At 42.4% G+C, this 22137-nt stretch overlaps 2 protein-coding genes across 5 annotated transcripts in view; one reads left to right on the forward strand and one right to left on the reverse strand.

Annotated features, from left to right (window-relative positions):
* Positions 1-58: 58 nt before the first annotated feature.
* Positions 59-9068, forward strand: PSMC2 (proteasome 26S subunit, ATPase 2). The gene is made up of 12 exons (XM_068994359.1): positions 59-195; positions 2498-2535; positions 3684-3765; positions 4648-4747; positions 5102-5233; positions 5870-5942; positions 6086-6181; positions 6434-6598; positions 7105-7192; positions 7876-8078; positions 8612-8708; positions 8799-9068. Exons 1-12 carry the CDS (start codon positions 126-128, stop codon positions 8954-8956), a joined length of 1302 nt encoding a protein of 433 aa, XP_068850460.1. The 5' UTR covers positions 59-125; the 3' UTR covers positions 8957-9068.
* Positions 9069-11068: 2000 nt separating this feature from the next.
* Positions 11069-22137, reverse strand: part of SLC26A5 (solute carrier family 26 member 5) — a 32568-nt gene continuing 21499 nt past the window's right edge. For 2 of the 4 annotated variants that reach the window (XM_069036072.1, XM_069036063.1), the window contains 10 exons: positions 20777-20890; positions 20390-20467; positions 19452-19547; positions 18596-18702; positions 17337-17406; positions 15868-15960; positions 14832-14954; positions 13731-13937; positions 13420-13474; positions 11069-12868 (listed from right to left, as the gene is read on the reverse strand). In XM_069036072.1, the coding sequence (XP_068892173.1) occupies positions 12726-12868; positions 13420-13474; positions 13731-13937; positions 14832-14954; positions 15868-15960; positions 17337-17406; positions 18596-18702; positions 19452-19547; positions 20390-20467; positions 20777-20890 (1086 nt within the window). In that variant the 3' untranslated portion in view covers positions 11069-12725. Of the gene's footprint in view, positions 12869-13419; positions 13475-13730; positions 13938-14831; positions 14955-15293; positions 15322-15867; positions 15961-17336; positions 17407-18595; positions 18703-19451; positions 19548-20389; positions 20468-20776; positions 20891-22137 lie in introns of those variants that run through there. The other 2 variants (XM_069036081.1, XM_069036089.1) reach the window with 2 other exon arrangements.

A 22137-nucleotide genomic window follows, 5' to 3' on the forward strand; every position in this document is an offset into this window, starting at 1 on the left:
CGCGGAACTCCCGGTGGCAGCCGCGGCGCCGGGGGGGAAGGAGTTGCCTGCGCGCGGGCCGCGGTGCACCCTGGTTTGTGTTCCGGGCGGAAGCGGCGCGGTGCTGCGTAAGGCGGGTGGGCGCGATGCCGGATTACCTGGGAGCCGACCAGAGGAAAACCAAGGAGGAGGAGAAGGAGGACAAACCCATCCGCGGTGAGGGGCGATGGCGAGGACACTCTCCGAGCGGCGCCCGGGGCGGGAGCGGGGCGGTGCCGCCGGCGGCCATGTCGGTGCTGGGAGCGGCCGGGCTGGAGGAGCAGCGGGGGGAAAAAGGACTAAGAAGGCTTAAAAATGTCTCTGATGTGCGTTTTGGCCCTGCGGCCGCCGCCCCGCGAGTGTCCCCCATCCCGGCCCGGAGCCCGGGCTCGGGCGGTGCCGCTGCTGACGGGATGGGAAGCGGGGCCGGCGTCGCCTCGCGTAAACATCGCTGTGAGGGGCTGAGTCTGGGAATGCCGAGGGACAGCGGGGCAGGGCTGCCTGCGCCAGAGGGACCGATCGAGGCTGCAGAACCAGCACCGTGGGGGGCTGGCCGGGGAAGCCGCCGAGATCCTCGAGGGAGGAAGGGACGATCCGCCTTTTAAGTCTGGTTCTCTTAAAAAAGGTTTCTAAAATGCCTGAGATCTTCATCGTGAGAGAAAAAAATGCCTTTTGTGGTTTAGTACTTAGTTTTATACTTAAAATGTACAACAAAACGTGATACAATAATACTGAATCTCCCTGAAAGGAGGCTGTGGTGAGCTGGGGGCCGGTCTCCTCTGCCGTGCCTGCAGTGAGGGAACTCAAGGAAATGGCCTAAAGGTGAGGAGGGAAGATTCAGATTAGATATTAGAAAAAAAATATTACAGTTCGGGTGGTCAGCCAGTGGAACAGGTTCCCCAGGGAGGTGGAGTCACCGTCCCTGAAGGTGTTAAAGAAGGCGTCTGGATCTGTCGTTGGGTGGCGTGGTTTCGGGGTTACAGGGGCAGTGCTGGGTTGAGGGTTGGACTTCATGATCTTGAAGGTCTCTTCCAACCTTGATGATTCCATGATAATTTCTTTCTCTTGCCTGGGGGAGCGCCGCAGAGCTGCCCGTGTGCTGCCTCTGTCATTAGGAATTGCGGGGAAGCAGGAGAGGGAAGGCAGCAGAGTTTTCCAAGGATATCGGCATAGTGTGAAAGCTGCCGCTTGGTCCTCATGTTTTAACTTATTATGGCTTTTTATTTCGTGTTAGTAAATATTTAATAATGCATCTGGAAGCACAAGCACTGCAAAATGTAATCAGTGATGGACTTTGAACTGTTCCCATTCAAGAAAGATTTCTAAATTATAGCAACAGAGTGCTTAGTAGCTATAAAAAAACCCCAATGGGGTAGTACAAATAGTCAGGAAAGAAGTAAGGATCAACATAAAAGGTCTTCAGAATCCTGTATAACACGTACTGCACCCAGATCACCCGTACTGTGTGGTTTGGGCTCCATTTGTCTTAAAAAGGGCAGAATTAGACAAGACAGGAAACTGGGATGGGAAGGGAGAGAGGGTGTTGAAAGCCTGTTAAATGCCAGGTGATGTGAGAGTGGTGTGGCAGAGTGACACTAACAGAGTTACATTTTTCTTAATTGATGGAGTCACTGGAGCCACCTCCATGCAGAACTGAACACATGAAACAGCTAACTCTGTTTGTTCTTTGGTGGGAGTTCTCAGGCTGAAATGAAAGTTTTAGATGCCAGGTTCAAGTCAAGTAATAGGTAGCACAATACAGATTTAAATCAGGAGACTCTTTCCTGTGTATTCTACTGAAAGTTGCTGAAAGTTTACAGGGATTAAAACCCCCAACATAAATATTTATGTAAGGAAATTGTTTTAAGGGCTGTTAATAACAATGTGTGACACAGGAGTGGGGTTTCACCATGTATTTGCCACCTTTTGTAGACCTTCCTGTTTGAGAGGGGAATTTGGACCAGATTTTGTCTCATTTAGTACGACCCTTCCCATGTTTCCTGTTTTACAGTATTAAAACTAGGAGTTGACAGTGATGTTTTGTTACTGAGACCAGCTTAGATTTGGCTGCCGTTCCCTGCTCACACTGGGCTGTTTGGAAGAGACATCACTGGTGGAAAGTGGTGACAACTTTTCATTGATGCTTTCTTGAATATCTAGAAGCAAAAAGTTAAAAAGATGAAGTTTTGATATCTTCCATCCCTTTTTTGAACAGTCATAGGCTGGGAAACTACTCAGAGGGAGGCAGAATTGAAGTAGCTTGCTTGTTATGAGCTCTGAGTGGTGCAGGTTTTTGGACTGAAGGGAGTAGCTGGAGACCCTGTTTTGTTTTCCTTGGATAGCTGATGCTTTTTTGTAGCACTTTGGTTCAATGAAAAGAATCTCTTTAAAATACATGTTTTCATCTTTTAGAAGCAGAATTAATACTGCTGGCTTTGTTTTTAAAACTGGAAGCTAAGTCTCTCCTGTCTTGTTTCAGCTCTCGATGAAGGAGATATTGCCTTGCTGAAAACATATGTAAGTAGCACACACACATGGGAGTGTTAAAGAGAAAAAGCAGTTCCTGTGGGGGATACCCTGCAGGAATGGAGGGGTGTGCGCTGAGCAGGTAGAGCGTAACTCTGCTTCTCTTCGTGCTTTGCTCTCCTGCCAAAATCTTTTCTCCCTTTTCACCTTCCAACGAGAAGGCCCCAGCCTGCAACACTAAAAATAATCCAGTGGCTTTGTTAACTTGAAAGTAGTTAAGAGTTTGTTTCTCTATTATTGTTTCATTGCTGTAGGGATCTAACAGACGGGGCTTTACTAGGGCTTTTTCACTGGCCAGTTTTCTTGGATTACACAAAAAATAATTTTAAGACCCCTCTTGCCACAAAATTGACTTGCTTTTAGCCATCATGTTAAAAGAACATTATGTTGGGAGTCATTTTCCAGAGACAGTAAGGCTTAAAATGCCAATCTACCCTTTTCACTGGGAAGTACAGTTGGTCTGTGAAAGAACTCTTGAGAGATGAAACTTGCATCTTAGGTATGTTTGGCGAAGTCTGAATTTTGCTGACACCAAGACTTCTTTACAAAGTTCTGAAATACAGCCTGTTCCCACTGCATCTTCTTTTTTTGTTGCCAGTGGTGTACAAAGGAGATCTTATAGAGCAAATCCAGGTCTGAATCTGCCTGTGTTAGGTAGATCCGGATCAAAAAAAGCATTTTATCACAAGCAAGAATTGCCCCTTGATCTTTCTGCTGTCCTGTGTGGATGATGAAAAGGTTGGGTAAGGTAGTTAAAGCACTTGTACAGATGGTTTTCAGAAAGTGTATTCGGAATTCTCTCTATATATGATTTTACTGAGTCTTTTTTATTCCTTAGGAGAAATAGTTTAAAAAAGTAAGGCTGAACAGGTTTAAAAGAAAAACAAACCCTTAAAGTTTACAAATGTGGAAAATTTCCACCTTCACAGTTGGTCAGTTGTGTTGTGAAGCTGCACTTCACTTTTGCAAACAGAAATATTGTTACTGGAAGTTAATTCTGTCTGTTTTGGCTGTCATCAATGGTTGGCTACTGTACCAAGACAGTCTGTTGGACATCTTGATGCTCAGCAGCTCTTGTCATTTTTTCCTAAACATGAGATAATTTCAGTTACGAAATCTATGTGATACTTCTTTTCCAGGGCCAGAGCACATACTCAAGGCAGATCAAGCAAGTAGAAGATGATATTCAACAACTGCTTAAGAAAATCAATGAGCTCACTGGTATGTTACTGTCTTAGATAACTTTCTGTAGAAGAGCCACAGATACCAAAACAAGTGTTGTAAAAAGTTGATTTTAAACAACTTCTGCATTGTGTTTTTGTTGTTGTTTTTCTCAAAAGAGCACAGTTCTTTATTTGGTAATGTGAGATTTTTTGCTTAGTAAGTGATGTTTATTTTGATTGGGCAGGACTAATCCGTATATCTGATTTTGTAATTCTGTAGTTTAACGCATTTTTAATCAAAACTGTGGTTTCTGTATATAATGGTGGCATGAAACAAATGCCCCTTTCTGACACCAGATAAGGAAGTAGTAATAACAATAATAATTAATTAGTTTCCTAATTTTTCTTTCACTGATGTATGCTTTTTGCCCTGTTGCTAATCCTGCAGTGGCTCTCGGTTCTGCCAGGAAGACCACAATTTCTCTTGTAAAATAATCTTGATTCTTTTAAATATGTCATGGAGATGGTACTTGTTATATCTATGTTTTGGAAGATTTATGGGGTTTTTCATCTGTGTGAATCCCTTAGTTTCTGATCCCTTGCACTGGAGCTTTCCCTCAGTGAAGGCACTTGTGAGTTTCACTCCTTTAGTGAAATGTAGCTATCCACTGTCAATGATGTCTGTGTCCTGCTGTAACCATCCCCACACTACAGAATTGTCTGGGAAGGTGGCCAGGCTGGGATTTGAATGTCCAGCTGGCATGTAGGCTCTTCCTTTAGGAAACTTGTTTTTTAGGAAGTCCATGAAAGATGTATGTGTGTTGTTTTGGAGGTCTCTCAAAAAGCTTCCTGTGGGGTTATTTCTAAGATTTTGGTGTGGGAAAGATGGCTGACACCCCAGTTAGCTGCTTCCTCCTCAGCTTGTTTGTGCTGCACACAGGAATCAAGGAATCTGACACTGGCCTGGCTCCTCCTGCCCTTTGGGATCTGGCTGCAGATAAACAAACTCTCCAAAGTGAGCAACCATTGCAAGTTGCAAGGTGGGAGCACTCTTCTCCTTCCAGTAGAGCTCCATAGTGATAACAGTCTGATTTATAGCTTATGTGTGGACTTCTTTTAAAAAATAAAGTTCACGTGTTGTGCATATTGAAAGTGTTTTTTACCATTGAATCATAAAGGAACTGTGATTATGTGTAGTGTACATTATACTTGTACTTACTCCTGCAGTTATTGTATGATGCTATAATGATAGCATAATAATGTATATAATGATGTCATCACAAGTACAACAGCTATTCTGTAGTATTTGGAAAGGAAAATGTGACTCTCTTGATGCTTATGCAGATAGCAAACCAGTTTGCCTGCCTGGAGCTGTAATTGTGTTTCTGTGTTAGGTGCACAAAGATCATCAACGCAGACTCTGAGGATCCCAAGTACATTATCAATGTCAAGCAATTTGCCAAATTTGTGGTGGATCTCAGTGACCAAGTGGCACCTACTGACATAGAAGAAGGCATGAGAGTTGGGTATGCAAAGTCTTTGTGCTCTTGTGAGTCTTCCTGCAGACTGAAGCTTTCTCTGAGTTGTCTCATGTCATAGTTTGACAGGTCAACAGCCCTCATTTCCAATTTTTGCAGTGGTTGAAATTATGCCACTACTGTCTTTCTCTTGGAAGACAGTAAACTCACCTGTATGCTCTGCTGGAATCTTTTGTTTTGTTTTATTTTGACAAAAATTGACAAAAATCCATGTGTCATTGGACAGAAACCTTTCCATTTGGGCCCCAGTGGTCCCAGCTTTCAGGGAGCCTGGGTAGGGTCCTTCTTTGGCACTCTGTGGTTACGCACAGGGCAGCAATGAAATGTTCACTGAGGAGGTAGAACCTGTTACTTCAGAGTCAGTGTTTTGCCAGTTTGCTCTGTTGGATATTTTGAAATTCATTTTTCAAAATACTTTGGAATTAATAGTTTTGGAAACCTTAAAATTTTCTGCAGAAAGAATTCCAGTACCTAGCCTACCTGCTATTAGCTTTTAGGGCTGGGTTCTCTTGATGCCAGAGAAAACAACAGTTCAAGAATTCAGCTTGTCATTCACAGAGTTGCTTCTACATAACACTTTACTTAACCAGTGTTAAAATAATAGTCTTCATGCTTTCTCACCAGGGTGGACAGAAACAAGTACCAAATCCATATCCCGTTGCCTCCAAAGATTGATCCCACAGTCACCATGATGCAAGTGAGCATTGTTTTAATTATTTTGGCATGGCTTTGTCTTGTAATTGTGATTCCTTTAGCTGGATTTTGTTGTGGGCTGTTAAAAGCCTGGAGAGACTTGCAGCGCTAGGCTGGTAACTGTTCACTCACCTCTTTGTTGTGCAGGTAGAAGAAAAACCTGATGTCACTTACAGTGATGTTGGTGGCTGTAAAGAGCAGATTGAAAAGCTGAGAGAGGTGGTCGAAACCCCTCTGCTTCACGTAAGTAACCTCCAGATTGAAGCTTCTATTATTTTGGAAGTATTCTGGTCGACTCTTAGCATCTGAAAAAGCAAAAGACAATGTCACTGAGTGTAAACAGCTGAGTGAAAGGAAGTTGGGTTTTAACAAGTGAAATCCAGCCCAGCCTCCTCTACATTGGTCCTCATTAGTGATTTCCTCAATTTGCATATATTCTATGATTCACACAATCTTTAATTTGCACATAACCTTGCCTTCTGCCTCCTTCCACAGCCTGAAAGATTTGTGAACCTTGGAATTGAGCCTCCCAAAGGAGTGCTTTTGTTTGGGCCACCTGGCACAGGCAAAACCCTCTGTGCCCGTGCTGTGGCTAACAGGACTGATGCCTGCTTCATCAGAGTGATTGGATCTGAGCTGGTGCAGAAATACGTGGGAGAGGTAAGAGCAGGTGCTTGATGGAGTGTGGAGGGGTTTGCAGATTCCCCTTGTAGGTACCCGACACCACAGTGGGGGCGAGGGATGGATGTACTGGGAAGCTGCAGGTGCAGGAGGGCAGGAGCTGTCAGACAAATCACTGCAGCTCAGGCAGTGGTGACAAGACCTGACGTCTGCTGTCACTGATGAAAGGGATTTTGCAGTGCAGAGTTCAGTCTGTGGTTCAGGAGGACTCTGGAATTAGGATTCTGCTCCCAGTTCTGCCACTTTCCAGTTGGCTCTGATGTAAATTACTTCATCTGTACTTCTGAGTTTAAGAGCAGTAATTTTTCTCTCCTTTATAAATTGCTTTAAGCTTTATAATTGTCCCATTACATATGTGAACAAATTTAAAAAGAGTTTTTTCATTGGAAACATAGAAGTGTTTGGAAGCATGGAGAGTTTGATTTTGATAGTTTTCCTTTAATGTACCTTAAATCTCTAATAAAATCTTTATTTTTTGCTTTCAGGGAGCTCGAATGGTTCGTGAACTCTTTGAAATGGCAAGAACTAAAAAAGCTTGCCTTATATTCTTTGATGAGATTGATGCTATTGGAGGTATGTTTGTAGTAGCTACAGTTCTAACCTCCTGTGAGAGCTTCCTGGTTTTCTTGTAGTTCTTTATCTGGATTACTGCATTTCAAGGAAAGTGCTTGTAAATACTGAGTTAGCAAAACTACTCCCAGCACACCCCATGTCCACAAAGCTGTCAAGAAGTGGTTTATATAGCCTAGATGGGAAGCCATTTTTGCACATTTGGAACACCCAGATTATTCAAACTTCCGTGAAGAAACCCTGTATTTTGTTTGCAAAAAAGCGCTATTAACTTAAACCCCATTCATCTTCTAGACTACACTCCAAGTCTTTATTACTTCCTGAACATTATGCTTTTTTCTCAAAGAAAGTGCTTTAGGTCCTTTGAAAGTAGAACATAGACAAGGGAGAAGGATGCTTTTGGGAAGGGCAGAATAAACAAGCTACATGGGTAAATTCCAGCAGCTTGGTTATTAGGCAGGGAGATAGAGGCCCTTTCTTACTAAGGAGGAAGATCCAGCACTCACTCTTGGTTTGAAATGTGTCATCCAAATAACCCCCTCACACCTTTTCAATTCATCACAAATACTTGTATGCACTTTTAAATCATTTTCCCAGGTGTCCTGTGTTGCAGCCACTGTGCCACCTCTGTGTCCATGGCCTGGAGGTGCCTCTCCCTCTGTGTAACTCGTGTGTCTCCTCTCCAGGTGCTCGTTTTGACGATGGGGCCGGGGGTGACAATGAGGTGCAGCGCACGATGCTGGAGCTCATCAACCAGCTGGATGGCTTTGATCCACGGGGCAACATCAAAGTGCTGATGGCCACAAACAGGCCCGACACTCTGGACCCAGCGCTGATGAGGCCTGGCAGGCTGGACAGGAAGATAGAGTTCAGCCTGCCTGATCTTGAGGTGAGAACTCTTTATTCACAGCCAAGTGTGTTCTGATACTAGAGTGTCTCTTCAGTTAGGGCATCATTGTCTGGAAGTTTATGAGAAATAGAAAAAGCAGTACTCTTAAATTACGTGAAACTGCATGGAAATATGGGTGATTAAAGGTGTGCCAAAGGTTTTCCCACGCTGCGCAGACTCCATCCCAGCCGAGAAGCCATAGTAAGCAGCTATAATCACTGTATATTCCTGCCTCAACAGAGAAAAATTCCTTTAACCAGATCCATGATTTAGTTCAGAAGTTGGAATGTGTTTTGTTTGGCTCTTCTGAGAGAGATTTGTTGAGGTACTTCTATGATGAAAGCCCTTTTTATTTTCTTAATTTAGTGTCATGGGCACTTACACATTCCAGTCCAGACATGGGAAACCATAGCTGGGCAGCAGATACAAAGTGTATTTTCCATTTGCCTGTGCTGTGGACACAGACAGCTGCAGGCTGGAGTCATCACCTCTGTCATGCCATGAACACCCCTGTCCTCTTCCCTTCCCTTCAGGGGCGAACTCACATCTTCAAGATCCACGCTCGTTCGATGAGTGTGGAGAGGGACATCAGATTTGAGCTGTTGGCTCGGCTGTGTCCTAACAGCACAGGTAAGCTGAATGTGTTCATTTCTTTGCACAGTTCTGTGTATGGGCCGTGTCCCCTGGCAGTCAGTGCTGAGTTATCCCTGTCTTTGCCAGGCGCTGAGATCCGCAGTGTCTGCACGGAGGCAGGAATGTTCGCTATCCGAGCGCGCCGGAAAATCGCCACCGAGAAGGATTTCCTGGAGGCAGTGAACAAAGTCATCAAATCGTACGCGAAATTCAGCGCTACCCCCCGCTACATGACCTACAACTAATACCTGGGAGGGGTCTTCCTGTTCCTCCTAAACTTCCTGTGGAACAAAATCCAAGTGTAGAGATTCGTGTTGTCTTCTTGGAAGCTAGAAATAAATGGGAGTGTTCCAAAGAGTAAGTGTGTGTTCATTGTGGGTGTTCTACACCAGTGGAGTGTTGCTCCTGTAGGGAAGAGATCTCAGGGAGGTTACAGTAGCACAGCCTAAACCACAGATAATTTTAAATCAGATACCTGGGCAATGTTAGACATCCCAAGTTTAGATCTCTGGTCACCATCTACACTCCAGAACTTGAAATCCGAGCCATAGAGGTGTGGGAAGACCCCTAAGTGACTCCAGTGTTTCTGAGGGTACTAAGAAAGGCTTGTGTGATGCTTGGCACCGAGGTGTAGGTGTGTCCCAAGAAAATGGGAGCTGCCACTGGAAGGCATGTGTGGTGGTCTGAGTCATTGCCCATCTTAGGGAAAACGTGAAAGGACATTTTTTCCCTCCCTTGGTGAACATGCTGGTACCATCACAAGTTGTCTATTTTATCTTTGGTGGTTTTTTTATCCCTTTTGCTGAGATTCTTTGTTGTGTTTTAAAAAATAGTAAATGGTCAAGGAGGAGGGAGGTGTACTTTCTTAGTGCTAAGGGAAGGAAGATTCCTTTTCTCTGATCCTGCTATGAAGAGTTTGACACCAGTCTAGCAGTGAGCACTTTGATATATTGTATGACTTGTCTGAGATGCTGCTGCACACACAGGATGACCTTGACAGGGTCCTGGTGCTCCATAGCTGGGCAGTGGCTGGGAGTTGTTGGCCACAAGCAGCATTGAAAGGTTAATCCTTGTTCATCTGACATGTTCCTGTAGAGCTGGGTGTGGTCAACAAAAAGCAACAGCCTTTCATTTTCCTTTTTTCAAGTGTTTCTTTAAAGTGGCTTGAGGGGAAGAGGTGGAAGAAATACCTGAGGGGAAAAATTACTTTTGGGAAATGCTTTGTCTTGGAAGTGAGAGAAGTTTTATTGTCAGTTGTATGAAAATGAGACCCATCAATTTATCAAGCTCAAATTATGAAGCCACTTTACTTTTTTTTTAAAGAGGAAGTGCATGCAATATGGAGAGAGAGTACCCAGCCCATGGACTGGGTTAGGGTTCTGGTTGGTGTCAGTATCTTGATATGGAAACTTGGGCAATCTCAACACTTGTGTGTCATTTCAGGAAGAACATTTTAGGGAGGGATGCCACTTTATTGGTGGGACAGAACGTTCTCATTTTTAGAAAGCAGCACTGACAGCATCTCTATTTATCAGGAGCAGCAGTTCAAATCAAGTGTAACTTCTACTTGAGAAGGATTAAGTGAAGTATGTAGAAAGAGTTTGGATCTTACCCGGTATCCTGAATTATCATCAGTACTCTTGCAAAAAAAGGAGGGGAGAGGAACGTGACCCTGATTATTATGAGGTACTGACCCAGACTTAGGCCATCCACTGCCAGCTGCTGTGGTGGGGCTTCAGCAGTGAGGGGGGAGGCACTCCCCTGTCCCTGCAGACAAACTGGAGCCCTGTTACAAGGTTGAAGGACCCAGGGTGGTTTATTCTCACACCAACAAGCCTAAGGTAGGATTTAATAGTAAGACAGAAGTCTGTTAGTCAGTGCAGGGAAGAGGAAGTGGGTTCCCTTTTCAGGGGCTGGCTCAGGCTGCCAGGAGGAAGCAGTGCTTCAGATGGTGGCAGCAAAGCAGAGGAACAGATGAGCAAAAGCTGCCAGATTTTGTTCTCCAGGATGAGTTACCAGCACTGCTGGCGGTTGCAGGAGCACTTGTTCTGCATGGTCTCGGATGTGGGACTTTGTTGGGCAAAGGTTCTCAGTCCAGCCTTTCAGCAGCTCCCCAGAAGTGCAGCTGTTACTACCAGGATGGGAGATCCAGCTTCAGCTGTATCCCTGTGAGGCCTGCCACGGACAGGGCTTCATGGGGCTGCCAGGAGTGAGGAGCAGGAACCAGCACAGCAGGCAAGACCCGCCTGGAGCTGGAAACCTTTCCTGGCCCATCCCTTGGCATCAGACACTTGTATCTGGGGCCCTCAGCTTGTCCCTCATACAGAGTCTCACCAAGACAAAGTGGAAAATTTTGACAAGTGACATCACTTTATTTTGGAAGTTGACAGGATTTCGACGTGAACTGAAGAGACTACAGAGTTAAAAACTGAAGCTGCGACAAGCTGAAAGTAGAAAAATATACTGTATATAGATACAAAGGCTTGTTGAACTAGTTAACATTATAAAATGTACCAAAAGTTGTTTAAATAAGCACACACAATGTCTTGACATGCATGCACTTCATCCTTTGAAAGCCAGCTAAGCAGCAATTTCTGATGCAGAAAGCTTCCCATCCCTATAGGCAGGGGAGTCTGAGGAATTAAAGCATCTTTCCTGACTTCCCTGGTTTCTGGGAAACAGTTTACCTGAAGCAAGACCTAATTGCAACAGAGCCTGAAATAAAGTTAAAAGTATTACATTCTGTGATCAGAGGTGAGGAAGGTGTCTGAATTCCTTAGGCACAGGACCTGTGATTTGAGGGTGCTGAATGAAATGTCACTGATGTCCTGGGCTGTCAAAATAACCTGCAGAGAAAGACTTTTAGGTTCCTGCTTCTGCTGAGCTTCACAGTGACTATTGTGAGGGAAACAGGGGCACTGGAGATTTCTTTTGCATGACTTCCATTTCCATGGTTTTCATCTCACACCTGAAGTGAAGCAGTACCACAGTGGCCAGGCTGACAATAGAGAAAGAAACCCTATGCTACTGTTTCTTTTAAAAAACCCAAACATGAACCATTTTTGAGTTCTATTGAACCCTGTTTCTCAGAGCACTTAAAAGCTGAGGAAGAAGCAGCACTACTGGAAGGAAGATGGACAACAGAAAAGTACCTTTTTTTTTTTTTGACCACTGAGACTTTAGACCTTGCTTAAATTTTCATTCCAACTTAAGACACTGCATATAGGGCATCAGTTCTTAATATAAATAGGCTTCACTCCTGTCTTAAACCAGTTTTGTCTGCAAACTTTGAAGCTAAATTAAGTTTAGCTTAAAATCATCTGAGTTCTTTTCTAGAAAGCCTAATGAGGTTTTGGCAGTGCAAGTACCATACTGATAATGTAATAATTAAACAATGAGTTTCTGACTTGAAGTTCACTTAGAGCAAAAATGAAGAAGTGAGTACAGCTGAGACAGGTTAGATATTTTTTAAAAGATAACTGTACCATCCAGGTTTAAAAACAGCAGCAGCTAAATGCCACCAGTGTGAAATCATTAATCCAGCTGTCAGATTATTATAAATGGTACGAATCTGTTGTATGTAGATGTTGACATCAGGCTTTAAAAGTCATCTAAGAAAGTTCTTTAAAGACACTGGTACAGTGTATTGCACTTGCAGAACAGTTACCTCCTGCAAGATCCCACTTGTAGTGAGTTAAAGTGCCCATTTTCTCAACATGAACAGGAATGTCACCTTGTCCACCAGATTCTGACTGCAGCAGAATACACTGAACTTTCTTTTCCTGCATAATTTTGTGCTTGTGTATTATTGGAAGGCTATACCCTGATCAAAGGAAAAAATTCAAGAGCATGAAGGCTTACATTTCCTTATCCACTCTTCCTACAAAAAATAAGCACCACCCTATACCCGTAGATACAAACAGCCTCAGGCTCTCTTCAAACTGTGCAAATTAAATATTCAGAAAGAGTCTCCATCCGCACAAATCTGGCTCCCATTCTGCTCGATGCCACTCTTCAAAGGTTGGAGTCAGCCTGTGCAGCACACCCATCTTTCACTTGGCAAGCAAGGACAGCATCATGAATACTATGAAACAGCAACTCTCTTGTTACACTTTTATCAAAAAAATTCAGTCTTGTCAGCTCATTCATAACAGGGCCTATAAAACAAAACCCAAAGATGGCATCAGTGCATACACTTAATTACAAAGATGGAAGACAATGGCATCCCAGGAAAAAGATGACAGCTTGTTCTCTTACTTGTTGTTACTAAAAAATTTGAAATAGCCAGGTGGATCACATGCTACTTCTAGTCCAAACAGGTAATTCTCTTATGCAGACATAGACAGAGGCCTGTTCTTGGCAGAAGATGCTACAATCCCAAATATCGGATATTGGAACATTTCAGGCTTTTCTCCTTATTACATTACCACAACAATACAAAGTTCAGTGTGGCATTCACAACTTGCCAGCTGGAAGAAATGGGAGCAGGATCCAGTCCTCACAAAGATCATTACATCAGTGCTCTACTTCCACTAAAGTTAAAGCTCTAATGCATATGGGGCTTGCTTTTCCTCAAATCCAATTTTACGTGAAGTGCTGATATTCCTGAGGCACTACTGGCAGCAGGAAATTTGGGAGCAGAGGGAAACAGATAAAACACAATCTCTCCCGTAAAGAACACAAAAAAAGAAAAAAAATCTCAACTCACCACTACAGCTGGCAATGCAGACACAGACACCGACTTCTTTGTGTTCTTTTATAATCTACAACAGAGTTAAGCTGAAGTTAAATGCAGATAATACATCATCATGCACACTGCAGTTCTGGAAGCCAAACACTGTGAAAGCTGCAGAGTCCACATTCCCCAGCATTCAGCTAAAACTTACAGAATTAAACCAGAGATGAGGTGAGATATTGGATTGCATTTGAGCACGCAGTTATGTCTCATGCTGACAGGTTCCTTATTAGGTATCTGAAAAGCTTTCTATGGGTTTTTCTGGGGAAAAAATCCCTACTTACTGATTTTAGTGTTTTTGCTCCAACTGAATCCACAAAGTTCACGGGGGTGAAATCCAGAATTAAAGAGTGAATATTTGGTTTGGGCTCCACAAAATATTCATGCTCATCAGGAGGTATGTCTTGTACACTAGAATCTGCAAATTTTCCATTCACAGGTAAGTCATCACTTGCTATCTCATGTTTTACACTTGCTTCTACGTCGTTAGTCTGGGAGAGAAGATAAATACAGCTTAGAGGCAGTCAGTGCTTTTTCAACATAAATCCCTTTCCTCCCCTCACTCATGTGTTCTTTAAGCCTTTAAAAGGTGTACAGCTCGTGGTTACTACAGAAACTGGCTTGACATGCACACATACTTCCATATCTTGTGTATATCAAGGTTTGTTCTCTTATGCCCAGCCTTTCTACAGTCACACACAAGCAGCTTAAAGCTGGTATCCCAGGACTGAATTACCCATTTCCTTCAAACAATGACACCTGTTCATTTTTACTGACACATTTTTACTCCATTTCCTTGCCTTATCCTTGCTAATCCCATCAAGGCCTATGATTCAAAATAAGCAACAGCAATCAGGCTCTCAAGTTAGGCCTTTTTTAGGTTTCCTATGGTAAAATCACACACCAGCTCCCAACACGGGGGTGAGTTTAAACATGCATAAAAGCACAAGTATGCCCTAAATAACCCTTCTCAGTGTATCTGCCCCACTTGGCCATGCCAGAATTAGCAGAGGGGATGGCACCTTCTTATCACAAGGGCTGCTAATTTGAATTAATTTTATTATATCTTATTTCTACATGATTATTCCAAGTGTGTGGAGAGGGGCAGAGTCTCTTTGATTTCTGCCAACACCAATGCTGAGATAACATGACAGGGTGGAGAGTTTCTGTGCCACTCTGTGCTACCTGAATGCAATCAAGGTATAACAGAATTATCCAATCCAGCAGTGAGCCTCTGATCTTACACTGTTCCTTCAGTCACCTGCCCCCACTGCACAGCACTTGCTGCCTAAGCCCTGCTCCCCAAGCAGCACTCTGCACCTTGTATAAAACACAAGAATGGTAACACCTGAAAGCAGCCTGATAAAGCAGAGGTAAATATTTACCGAAGAGTTCACGAGTTTCAGCACAGCTTTCTTTCTGTGTTCATTTGCTGCCTTTATCTCCCTGGCATGGCGCTTCTGGGCTTTTCTCCTTGCTGCTAATAAGGCACCAGGGTCCACTCCAGTCTGTTGGGAGAAGAAAGCATGATCAGAGCAGATTCAGCTTGTTAGGATGGCACTGGAGTATCAATTTGCACTGAATTAATCACTGCCATAAATTTAAACAAGGAGCCTGCATTTTCCAGCTTCCCTTGGTGGAAGTGAGAACAGTATAAAGAAGGAATCATCTTGGCAAGCACTGTGTTAATAAGATGAGGGAGAGATGCATCTCATTGTTTTCTTAAAATCAGAGAGTGTTGTGTTTCAACCAAATGCTGATTGGAGTGCAGAGAGCAAAGGGGAAAGAAGTGCATTTGGGCAATAAGCACTAATATCTCTCACTTTGTGAGGGCAAGTACCACCCACCTGTTCTGTATAAGACTCGTCATGGGAGCTACAGAAAAATTTTTCAGAAGTTAGTACAGGTACAATTGTCACCATTTAGGCGGTTCTGCTGCTGCCACTGCCACCCAGTGAAACAGGCAGTGAGGCACACCCTGTGTGCAGGTGATCTGCTGCCTTGAGAGGCACTAAATGCCCACAATATTCCACAGTCTTACACTCCAGTAAAGTTAGTTACCCAACAAGGAAACTTTCCTTCCCATTTTGTTTTCAGTTCAGCAAATAGTTTCCTGCTGAAAAAAAAAGTTCGACCGGTTTGTGCTCTGCACCCACCACTTTCCATTAACGAGCAGGCAGAATGAAGCTACACTTGCCTGTTTATTCCCTCCCACCATGTTGTTGCTTTCTAAGACAATCTGTAGCTGGCTGGAGGGTCACCTTCTCATATTTTACAGATCACCAGATCTGTAAAAATCTGATCACCAGATCACAGAAACACTGTGCTAGGGGCTACACTAAAGGAGCTGAAAGATGAGTATGTTTCAGAAACCAATTTGAATTTTCAGGACACAGATATTATAGAATTTACTTTACTCACCTTTTTCTTCAGTGCACTTGTGTACGACTCACTATTAGCAAAATAAAGTGATGTATTAGCTTGAAATATTTTGATTCCAGGATATTCTTTAACCTAAGGAAAATATTGGATGTGCACTGTTAAAACAGAGTAAAAGCCCCTGTGTGATCACAGGACACACAAACATGCAGCAGTGCAACAGCCAAGCTTGGATGGCTCTCAGCACATGCCAAATAAAGAAGGTTGGCACTGCTGTGAGCAAATGCAACCAGGAGATCAGAACCTCCCCCTATCCCAGTGTAATACTGCACACTATCAATGCCTGGTAACATTTCTCCTTCTTTATTACAACAAAATGTACAGCCATGAAAAAGAGCTAAATATTTGCAGTTCTCTGATGTTGCTATTTGCAGCTGGTATTACCATGAGGAGATCATGCAGACCTAGAATTGCTTCCTTTTAGCCTCCCTTTCTACAGGCATGAATTACTTCCCTCCTTCTGTCTTTTTCTTTCTTGACTTCCCAGGTACCAAAAAACCAACCTTTCAAATTGTTGGTTTTATCCAGACCTTCAGACAGGTCTTGATATTCACTTCTCTCCCCTACCTTACATGCAGTCATCTCTAAACAGGCTGAACTGTGACATTTTCCATGCAAATGAGCTGGCCAGAAGCAGAGACCCAGCCTGCCATATGCTGCCAATCCCATCTTTACCCAGGAGGAAATGCTGACTGCATTCAGTGTAACAGAAGTGGAGTCTCCTCTCCTTTGCATACAGATATAAATGTGTGTACCTATACTCCTGCTTTGCATCATATTTAAAGCAGAACTGCAGCATCTTTTTCCATAGGTTTTTACAGACTGGTTCCTCAGTAAAGGGGGATGTAGCTTTCATAGCAGCATCTCTGAGAACATGGCAGAGAGCACAGAAAACTGTAGCTGCTGTTTGAGAATAAATACAGCATGTTTATATCCACTGCACTGACAAAATGTAATACTTTGATCACCTTTTGGTTGAACAAAATGGCATTTATGAGAAGCTAAGTGCATGGTGAGCAATTGTGCCATTAATAATGTATATTTCACGAGCAGGGGATGGGTAGGATCCTGTTTTGAATAGTTTGTGCAATTCTGAAGAACAAAGTTTGGATCCTGGGTTCCATGGATTCCATACAATACTGCCACACAAGTAAAAAAGGTGGCCTGTGGCCTAAACACTTTACCATTTTGTACAAACTAGGATAATGGAACCAAGATAAAAGCTACTTTTGATCAGCTCCTGGTGAAATGTACGTGCAGTACAAAGAGCTTGCATTTTGAACAAAGTAGCTTCTACTACTAAACCCAAACTTATTTCTTTCTTTTCAACACAGGTGAATGCACAGCAGACAGCACTGCATGTGCAATGTGGTAGGGCAAAGCAGCAAATTGCCACAGCTGTCTTTGCTCCACTGTATGAAACTCCTCCATGCAGAAGAGCACATTCCTACCTCTTCGTACTCTTCCACATCACAGTAGATGTCAGTGTTAGGAATCTGACCAAGAATTCTGTATTGAGGGCTAGAGAGAAAGGAAACAAATATTTCTGTATTATCACTTATAAAGTGGAAAAGTGAGTGTTCAACACAGACTGAAACTTATTTTAAGCAGTCATTCAGCAGGGCCTGTCTGGTACAGGATTATCTAAACTCTGGTACAGGATTATCTAAACATGGTTAAATGAAGTGAGCAGAACACAATAAAATTATGGCAGAACACAATAAAAAGAAAGTTTGTTTCTGTCAGTGAAAAAACAATTTATAAGCTTAGCACTGAAATGTTGTCATTTTCTGAAAAACATGAGTCAAAGCATGCTAAAGTACAGGGCAAATTCTCTGCAGCACCAACCGGTGCAACTCCATTGACTGTCTAGCAAATATGCAAACTCATCCTGGCAGAAAACATGCTGCAATTTCAAAGAGCCACTCTGCTCCCAGGACAATGCCTAAGCAGATGAATATTCCCAACTCACAAGAACTGTGACAGCGAAGTACAAAACTGTTCTGTTTGCAAGAATAAAACTGTATAGAGATGGCAGAAAAATACTCTTATTTGTGCAGAGTGGAAATCTCACAATTTGCTTTCATTCCAATGCAATGAAACCAAGACTTCTACACAGTTTCCACCTGCATGTCTCAGACCTTGAGCCCAGAAGCCTCACATGGCAGTCCTATCCACATATGCAAGAAATCATTTCACTGTAGACATGGAAAGCTTCACAATTAGAACTCTGTCACTTTGAATGGGGAGAAGTTACTTGAAAACTGGAAGAGCAGCTACAGTATTTTACAAATTAGAACTTTTTTTTAAAATACCTAAGCATTCACCTCGTGATAACCCGACACAGCTTCAGCTTGTCTGTGACAATTAGCACACACAAAATGTAATCATGTACTGAAACTGGCAACAAGAAGATTTAAAGTTCTAAACTCTAAGCATTAAAACAAATAAACAAGATTAACCACTATGAGAAATGAAAAAACTGCTGTTTATTACTGACAGTGCAAGTTCATGCCCTCTAAAATTTTTCTCAGAAAAAGAAAACATGAACCCTGAATCAGAGCTAAAGGGCATGACCTATCTTAGGAAGCAAATTCTATACAGCATGCAGCTGAAAAGGGTGGAATGGACTTCTGTTTATTTTCACCCCTTAAACAAACAAAACCACACAGATCACCAAACACTAATTTTGATAAAGAAGAAATCTGACCTTTGTGTTCTGTAAATAACGGTTATCATTGCAAATGTTACTGCAGTAAGCAAACCATAGTCTAGTCCCAGGAAAAGAGAAGCCACAAAAGCTACCACCCAGATGGCCTAAAACAAAGAAAAGGTCTGAATTATTATGCATCTTTTCCTGTTAACAACAAAAACAACAGCACAACCCAACTTCAAAACCTACGTATCACTTCTGATCATGAATAGGCTCTAATGTAATCCATCATAATGGCAGATGGGAATTGCCTTAACCTTTCAGAAGGGCATAAAAGCTCATGGCACTCCTAGCATCTGACAAACTCTCACATATTAATTCATGCCTTAAGTCATGTTCTACCATCATCAGACTCCAAATAGCTTAGGATAAAAAAAAAAATATTCAAGGCCTGCAAGTAGCTCTAACTCAGTTCCATCAGCCAGTTCATCCAGGAAAGAAATACCACCAAAATGTTCCTGCCAATAAACTCTTAGTTCTGGCCCACTCCAGCCAGGTTTTTGGTTTGTCTTAAAAGATGGCAAATACCTTCACGTGGTTTTCTTTGTTACTCTGTTTTCAAATTCTTCAGACATTCCCACAGCCTTCAGTGCAGTTCTACAGAAACACTGCCAGAGCTTTGCTTTTACTACAACCAAACTACTTCTGACCTGAGTTATGAGATTGTTGAACAACAACAAAAATATTCTTGTCTCCAACAGATCATTCTCCCAGGGTGCTTACAGCTCCCTGTCTTACATTCATCTGCAGTACAACACAAATTTGTAATTCCTTGATAAGTTTCTACACTGTTCTGGGGATAGCAACAAATTTAATATAGTAAAATATATGCACCAAGCTGTGCAATACTCACCAGCTCGATCTTACTGGTTCTCCAGAAGTGCATGATATCTCCAAACTGTTTAAACATTCCCTTCAGGTTCACCATGACAATTGCAGCTAGCACTGTCTAAGAACATTACACAAATGCAATTTTCAGAAGCAAAATAAACCCAATGCCAAGTAAGAACTTCAAAGTATCACAAATAACTATTTGTGTGCTTTATAACTGATATAAGTCCACTGAACGAATGTTCTATTTAAAAACTCTCAGCTTTTCAGGTAGTTCAGTGGACAAGTGCTTTTACTGCAGCTGCAGAAATGGCAAACCAGTTCAGTACAGTTTGATTTACTCTTTCCTAGAAAGAGGAACCACATGTTCCTACACTTCATGCTGCTACACTTACAGTGCCTGAAGCAGTAGACTATTGGACTCTTTTCCCAAGTAAAAAGTGACAGAATGAGAGGAAATCACTTTGTTGTGCCGGGGAGGTTTAGATTGGATATGAGGAAGTTTCTTCATGGAACTGTTTGTCAAGAATTGACACAGGTTACCCAGGAAGTGGTTGAGTCACCATCCCTGGAGATATTTAAAGTGAGTAGATGTGGCACTTAGGGACATGATTCAGTGGTGGGCTTGGCAGTGCAGGGCTAACAGCTGAACACAATTCTCTTAAAGGTCTTTTGCAACCTAAACAACTCTAAAGGGGAATTGCTTGAAGGTATTCTTATGTTCTAAAGACAGAGTCCAGGATATCCAATACTGAAAACAACAACAAAAAGCATGATGGATCGTTCAAAACACTATTTATTTCTAGGCTAATTTACAGCAAAAAATCATACAAAATTTAAAAGCTTCTGGATCAAAGCTTAACTGTTGTTTACTAACCCTCCCACATTCTCAAGTTTAAGCAATACTCATGGGCCTCTGTTCACTGTCAATGCAATGTCTAACATGCTAAGCTCCCTTACCTGTGGAAGTGGTTCAAAAAGGTATCCAATAGCCACAATTACCAACAGAACCATAATTGCAGAGAGTGTACCTGCAATCTGAACACAAATAAGAGATTATTTAGAAGTGTCCCCAAGGGGAAATATTACAGATCAGCTAACCCCTTGTGCTTTCAACAAGCAAAGGGGTTGTTCAAATGACTTTTGATTCCTTCCATTTAGTTCACCCATTTTGCCTGTCATGCTGCTTTCTATCCTGGCCCAGTCTGGATTTGAAACATGGGAAACTTCAGTTATTTCTTCTGGCCCAGGCAGAGAAATACAGCCATCTAGATAAGCTTCAGACCTGAGTGTTGGAGCTCCAAAGAGTAAACTTTGTTTGGCTCAAGATGTGGGTATTTAACATACCTGAGTTCTTCCACCGGTGCTTTCCTGGACAAGACTCCGAGACATTGAGCAAGTGATTGAAAACGTTTGGAAAAATGACCCCACAGAGTTGCATATTCCCAAGGCAATAAGTTCCTGTGTTAAACAATAGAGCAAAAAAAAGCCAAAGGCAGTTATACTTAGCAGATATACCAAGTTGGAGCTATCCATAGATATTAACAACCACATCTTATTTACAGTGCTTTCTAGCAACTTCATTGTAGAGAATAAGCAACCTAATTGTAGCTTATATTTGCAGTTCTCACACATGCACAAGCTGATGCATGTTGAATCATCTGTTAAACAAAGTCTCTGATGAAATGTTGGAGACATTTCCCATCCCTAAATGTTACAAGAATTAATCAGACTGAAAACTAAAATGAATGACAGCACTTCTTGTTTTAAGCATTTCTTCATTTTGGGGATAATTTGAATTTTAACCCTGAATATACATGAAAAATGTTTCCTCATGCAAACACCATTCTTTGCTTCTCACCCTAAACTACATGTTTAAGACCATGAGCAGCCTTGCCTGTGTTTCCATGAGTGGTAATCCATTGCAGTACATGAATAAGTCAGTGAGTATCCACTGCTTCATCAGGAAGAGCCCACATGAGAACTGCTCCCATGAGTGAGATAAGAGCTCCATCTACCTCAGTACAGTGTTTCTGATGCCTAAGAAATGATTTGTTTCTAATGAAGCCTCCCCAGCTACTCTGCATCTTGCTGTTTGTAACTGAGTGATTTGAGTCATACATTTCCAGTAGTTCTGAATGAGTTTTTCTCTTTTGCATTTGTACAATCCAGTTTTGGACTCATTTAAACACTTGACATGCACTGCTACTATGACAAGGAGTTCTACAGTTTAACACCCAGGTGAAGTAGCATCTGGCACCTCCTGAGGAAAAGATCTAGATGCTGAACTCAGGTCAGTGATGATTATGTTTAATGTAAATAGAACTGATTGCATTCATGCAGCTACAGATTTGTCCTCTTTTCTCCTTGGGTAACAGAGGACAATGACCTGAAGGATGAGATTAATCTAATCAGATGTAAAACTCTGTAGGTAAACTCCATTTACTCTCAGAGGAAGACAGTAATTTTGAGAAGGGAGAGCAGCTGATTTGTGCTGTGTCAGATGTGTGCTCTAGGAGATGTGTTACAGCACAGGAACTCTTTATCTCCCTTGACACCACAGTGATATTGACCAATAATCCAATTGCAATATTGATTCTAAATTGCACAGGAAGGCCAGAGTAGGTGAGGAGGACATATAATTTTCATTTTAGGGAGTCCCTAAACACAGTCCTTATGACTCAAATCATGCTCGGAATGCTAAGTAC

Source organism: Aphelocoma coerulescens, chromosome 1A, assembly GCF_041296385.1.
Source record: "Aphelocoma coerulescens isolate FSJ_1873_10779 chromosome 1A, UR_Acoe_1.0, whole genome shotgun sequence".
Taxonomy (NCBI): domain Eukaryota; kingdom Metazoa; phylum Chordata; class Aves; order Passeriformes; family Corvidae; genus Aphelocoma; species Aphelocoma coerulescens.